Source organism: Austrofundulus limnaeus, unplaced genomic scaffold (assembly GCF_001266775.1).
Source record: "Austrofundulus limnaeus strain Quisiro unplaced genomic scaffold, Austrofundulus_limnaeus-1.0 Scaffold542, whole genome shotgun sequence".
In the NCBI taxonomy this organism is placed as follows: domain Eukaryota; kingdom Metazoa; phylum Chordata; class Actinopteri; order Cyprinodontiformes; family Rivulidae; genus Austrofundulus; species Austrofundulus limnaeus.
In genome coordinates this window covers 173,794-179,946 of record NW_013952944.1, presented here as the reverse complement: position 1 = coordinate 179,946, position 6,153 = coordinate 173,794, and the positions used below count along the sequence as shown (strand labels likewise).

General features: G+C 38.6%; 1 protein-coding gene across 2 annotated transcripts in view; it reads right to left on the bottom strand.

Annotated features, from left to right (window-relative positions):
• Positions 1–222: 222 nt before the first annotated feature.
• slc5a6b (solute carrier family 5 member 6) overlaps positions 223–6,153 on the bottom strand; it is a 36,931-nt gene continuing 31,000 nt past the window's right edge. Inside the window, exons 14-17 of one of the 2 annotated variants that reach the window (XM_014026317.1) lie at positions 5,196–5,365; positions 5,017–5,123; positions 4,827–4,939; positions 223–597 (exon numbers count right to left, since the gene is read on the bottom strand). In XM_014026317.1, coding sequence (XP_013881771.1) covers positions 454–597; positions 4,827–4,939; positions 5,017–5,123; positions 5,196–5,365 — 534 coding nt within the window. In that variant the 3' untranslated portion in view covers positions 223–453. The remainder of the gene's footprint in view (positions 598–4,826; positions 4,940–5,016; positions 5,124–5,195; positions 5,366–6,153) is intronic. The other variant, XM_014026318.1, reaches the window with a different exon arrangement.

Here is a 6,153-nt window from a genome sequence, read left to right as displayed (position 1 = left end):
AGATTAAAAATTATGTAAACTATTCCCACATGTGGTGTTTCACTGGCTAAAGACAAACCTGTTTCTAATACAAAATGTTCTTGTTTTTGTAATAAAAACATATTTTTCTCTTATTTCAGCTGCATCTCAGTCACGATTTCATTCTCTCAATTTAAAATGTGGTCTTAAACCAGACCATCTGAACAGTCTCAGTGGTGTCACATCAAATACATTAAACAAACATTTCATCTGATGTAAGGCTGACTCAGCACAATTTATTGTTACAAATATAATAACATTAACAACGAAGCAGCTGATTGAAAAATAACAGATTTAGTGTGATGACAGGAGACTGAGTCCTGCATGGACCTCTTCTTCCTCTCATCACAGAGAGAAAATGGAAATCCATGGCTGTTCCCAACAGCTCGCTTTCCCCTGAGGAAGATTTTCAGCTGGATATGAGAAAGTCTGGCGTCACACAGCTGTTTCCTGCTCCACATTATGGCAGCAGGGCTGAGAGGAAAGACCCTCTGTCTCCTCCTGTGATGATGGAGGGTGTCCACAGCTCAGCCCGTTACAGTCTTTGTGTTGTGGAGGCAGCCTTTCTTCTTCTGACAACTTCAAGAAACAAAGAACAGATTAAAACTCATTCAGATCTCATCTACCTGACTCCAAAGGTTTGTTAAGTTGGTTCTTTAAATATCTACAGGTTCTATAGAAGTGTGATCGTTCTGCACCAGACAAGAAAACATCTGGACTGTCAAGAAAAATCTGCACTTTTTGATAAAATGTATGTTGTAGCTGAGTGCTGAAGGATTCAGCTGAAATTTGCGTAGAACCAGTGGTGCCTGCAGAAATCTTTTTCAGGGGGGCCATGGGGGACACTGAAAAACCAAGGGTGGCACACCAAAACTAATATCTATAACAGAATTTTTGTGATGTGTTTGTAAAAATGACAAATTGAAAACTATGGCAATATAAAGCTATGGATATTTTGTCAACAGATGCTCAATTTGTATTTTCACAGAAAATATCACTATTTTATGACATTCAGAGACAAAAAAAACAAGAGTAAGTATTTGTAATGTTGGGGGAACCCACTGGTGTGGGGTCTGGGGTTCCTCCCCCAGAAAATTTTTATAGAAGTAAATGCCATTTCCTGCATTCTGGTGTATTTTAACTGGTTGTTAAACAGATTTTTACCTACATAGGAAAACACTTAATGTGAGTATTCTATAAGTCAAGTGGAATAAATTTATTTGTTAAGCAAGAGAAACACTGGATGAACTAATGTTTTATGGTAAATGTGGGGATTTAAATGAATTAAATTTTAAATTTGATGGGGACAGTTCCCTTTAAAAATGATCATCATTTTATTTAAAAATGTCAAAATACATATTTAAAGACATTTACAAGGAACAAGCTTTTTAAAATTTAAAGGCATCAGCTCTTCTATGCATGTAAAAAAATTATTTGCTTGTGGATGTTTCCTTTTGTGAAGAAAAACTGTGATTATAAAACTCCAAAACGGGAAATAAAGACTAAAACAAGCACACTTACAAACTACATCTACTGTAGTGTTATCTCAAATTATTAAGTTATTTGCTTTTTATGTCATATAATAAATATGATTTTGTTGCTCTACCAACTGTGCCACTGTACTGCCTGATTTTATATTTGGTATATAATTATAAAAATTATTTATTTAATATTTGATTAAAATATATCTATGAATATAACCTCCTGAGAACCTCCATCTTTATTTGAGAACATTGGTTTTAGACTGGTCTGGTTGTCCTTATTCAGAGGCGCTACATTTTAATTTTAATTTATTTTTTTATTTTAAATAAAATATAAATTAATGCTTTTAACTCTTAACTGTTAAAAAACATCAGTGTTTGTTTTTATACAGTATTTATGAGGTTCTATTCCTAAATAGGTTGGGGAATTGAAAAAGGAAAAACCTGGGTACTCAAGAGGATAAAACTGGGGGGGCCACTAGGGTGGCCAGCTTATTCTTGGCCCTGCTTAGAACTATTTTAAAAAGGTGGAAGTGAGCTGAATAAAAGCTGAATTAGGGGCGTATATGGAGTGTCTGGGTCACTAATGCCCCTTTTCCATGGTGTGGTGTCAGAATGGTAGGTGTAGGTACGGGTCGGTACGGGTCGGACCGGTTGGTTTTCCACTGGTGTTCCAGTCCAGTTCCAATGGGTGTATTTTGGGCGTTTGGTAGAGGTGGTTTTTAGGTATTTTGAAATAAAATTAATGGGCAACGTGAGAGATGGAAACACATTTGATGAATAACTTTTGAAATTTTAAACATTTGCATAAATTTAGCCAATCAGTGACGAACAGTGTTCTGACATCGCATTTTGGTGTCAGCTGGGGCCGGTTGGAACCACAGTGAAGTAGGTACTAAAAAAAGTGCTGGTTCCATGGATGTGGCTTAATGGAAATGGCTTGGAACTATAATGAACCATACCGACACTGCACTAAGCAGCACTAGTGGCACAAAGTCGAGCTTGTCCTCCGTGCGGGTTGGGTCTGATCTCCGACCCTGGACAGGATCTGAAGGCGCAGTCATGGAGAGGAGGGTGTCTGGTTTGGAAACCACAGGGTCTCATCTCTGCTGTATGTGGATGATGTGGTTCTGTTGGCGACTTTGGGTCAAGACCTTCAGGGGACACTGGGGCGGTTTGTAATCAAGTGTAAAGCAGCTGGGATGAGAGTCAGTTCCTCTAAAACCTGAGGCCATGGTTCTTGACCAGAAAAGGGTGGAATGCCCCTTTTTGGGTCGGGGGAGAGTCCCAGCCTCACGTGGAGGATCTGGGTGTCTTGTAAATGAGTGATGGTAGGATGGAGCGGGAGATAGATCGACAGATTGGGGCCTCATCCTCAGTAATGAGGACGTTGCTTTGGTCAGTCAAAGTGAAGAAAGAGCTCGATTTATTGGTCTGTCTTCATTCCAACCCTCACCTACAGTCATAAGGTGTGGAGGGATTATGTTTCCTCTCTGGCCTGGGAACACCTCAGGTTCACCCAGGACAAGCTGGAAAGTGTTGTTGGAGAGCGGGATATCTGAGTTTCTCTCCTGGACCTGTTGCCTCTACGACTCGCTTACGAATAAACGGCAGAAGATGGAGATGTCGATGGGTTTGGACAGTGGTGGGCAGCGCTAATACAAAAATTAGCTCCGCAATTTCTAAAGCACTTATGAATATATTTAGGTCCACAACTTCAAAAGCGCTCATGCCATAGACAAATTAGCGGAAGCTAATTTTAAAGCGCAAGTTCAATTTGACACTTACTAGCTGGCAATAAATCATGCACTATATATGCACAATACTGCCGACTAGTGGTGTATGAACTCTTTTACAGCTTAATTATACAACCGCCAATTGCTGGAAATGTGACTTCCTGAAACAGACATTTGGCTCCTGGTGTAAAAATTAAAATAATTTTTGAGGATTGCTATTTCGACTGCTTCTTTGTCTTTTTCTTTTGTTTATTGTAGATTTTTCATTAAAGCTGCATCAATAAAGTAATTTTAAAACTGTTTATTGGAAAACTGAAGTAATGCATTCTGGGTACATGACGGATTTGATTTGTGACGGGAAATGAAAGCACGGAGAACAGGAAACTAGTATCTTCCCTTCAAAATAAGAGCTTGGATTTTAAAGTTTTTCATGTTTCCATTGGATTTTAAAGTTTTTCATGTTTCCATTGGATTTTAAAGTTTTCCAGTTCACCTGAAACTCATCAGACTGAAGAAGTCACTTGGAGGAGAGACGAAACGTTTCACTAAAGAAGAACCGTCCAGAGGACCTACTTATTTTTTGTTTTTGATTTTTTTCTACCTGGATTGGGACGTTTTCCTGTAGTTGCCCCAGTTGACCACTAGATGTCAGTCTTCATAGCACAACATATTTAAATCATTTCTGAGTCTCTAACATCGTTGGCTGATTGCTTTTGAGCTCCAGCGTTTAAACTTTTTTTTAAAGGAGCTCCGATTGTAAAGTAAAATAAATCAATACATACAAAATTTTAGTATGGATTTCAAACTTTTACTGTTTTTGCTGGAAAAGGGAGTTCTAAACATTGCCTTCCTGCTACGTAAGCAGACACAAAGCATTGTGGGAAATGAGAACCGTGACCCAAAGCAACAGTCAGCAAGGATATACACCTTCACAATAAGTGTGTTTATCTGGGAGGGGTGCTGTTGGATAGATCACGTGTGTTGTGATTCATTGACAGCCATACCTTCTGCTGTTCAAAATAATGATGTCTGGTAGATAATTAGTTATTAGTGGTACTGTGTTTTAATTTTAGAAAGCGCAAATCTGCTTATGAATTATAAAAATTAGTAAGACCGCTAAAGAGCAAACAAAATATTTAGGTCCGCAATCAGCGGGTTTGTGCTTTAGCAGGCTGGTGCCCACCACTGGCTTTAGAAAATTGTTTGTTTGTACACAACGTCCAAACATGTCAGAATGTGGTTTACATTTGTTTAAATGTCATAAAAACACGTATTTTGTGTTGCTTTAGCTTCCTGAACAGCTTCAAATAGGAGAAATAGATTTCAGGACTGTTGGTTTCAAACCAGATAAGACTAACTTTGATTGCTTCCCACTTAAAACAACTTGAAACCCAAGTGTCTTATTCATGCAGTATTTTATAAACCCCACAAATCTCCATCAACTTTGTATCACATATTTATTTATTGGTATTAAAACTCAGTGTTTTTCTGCAAGCATAAATAACAGCTGCATCAACATGCTGTAAGTCTTTAAATTGCTTCTTTTAAAACAGTAAAAATGAGAAGGTAATCAATCCAACTGATGACTTACAGGCTGAGTCACACAGCAGAGCTTCTTCTGGACACATTCAGGTAGAAAACAAAGCAGCTTCTCTCCTAAAGGATAGATGGTTCCTGGAGTCACGTCCTCCTCTTTCATTGGGCCTTGATAAAAATCATTAGAAGCATTTTAAAAGTTGAACATAAAGGAGCATCCTGAGCGAATGGAGGTCTCTGCCCACCTGTGAGAAAACTGATGATCAGCCCTGTGAGAATGACTGTGAAGCAGCTGAAGCCACTGTACCACATGTAGGACAAAGAGTAGAACCTCCTCAGTCCAGAGGGTCTACTAAATAACAGCGACAGATTATCTGTTAGTGAGCTGAGTGAAGACACCCAGAACTGATGGAGGGACTCTCACCTTGTGATGTTCCTAAATGTGGTCTGTAAGGCTGACGTCGTGTTCTCGGACTCCAGGACAAAGTGACAGCTGGGTGCCAGCAGTTCTGTTTTAGAGCTACGAGTGACGATGCTTCCAATACCGACCCAGAAAGCCATGAGCAGTCCTGCACCCAGACCAGTAACTGCACCCTGAAAACACACAGGCTTATTAAGAGTTTAAATATGAAACATTTTGTTCAAAGTTTCAATGTGAAAATCTTTCATTAAATGACCTTAAACATGTACAGTTTAAATAAACAGCAGCAATCTGAAACTAAAATCTTGTTTTGTGGGCTTGAAGAAATTTATTTAGTCAGATTAGTTACTGATTTTAAAAGCACTTAGGGCTGCAACTAATGATTATTTTAATAATCGATTAATCTGTTGATTATTTTTTCAATTAATTGTCCAAATCATTAAAACGCTTAATTACATGAATATGAGTAGATATAAATTAACTCCTTAAGAGTAACTTACCCCAAATTTAACTTTTTTTAGCTGATAAACTGTCTAGAATGTGTCTAAAATGTTATATAGTACTGTTTCTTTGCTAATTTTGATGTTTATGTGTGTATTTGTTCAAATCTGTAATATTTGGTCTAAAAACGTCTTTTTGCTGCTCATATGGGTAGAGCAGTAGTACTGCAGGCTAATTTGCATATTGGTTAACGGCTCTCCACGGTGACGTGTCTTCTCCACAGTTTCGTCACAGCGGCTGTGTTCTGGTATAAAAGCCTCTCTCTAAGACACGCCCCTGCAGCAGTCAGAGGGTGGAACAGTTAGCAAGCTTAGCATGATTGTCTGTTGACCTGGCCAGGCGCTTTCATGTCTGCAGCTGACACCCCCTCCCCCCGGGGGTGCGAGTTGTAAGGATTTCTTGCAAAATTTATGGATTTTTAGGGCTCTTTATACAGGTAAACATCCAAAGAGGTTGAAAT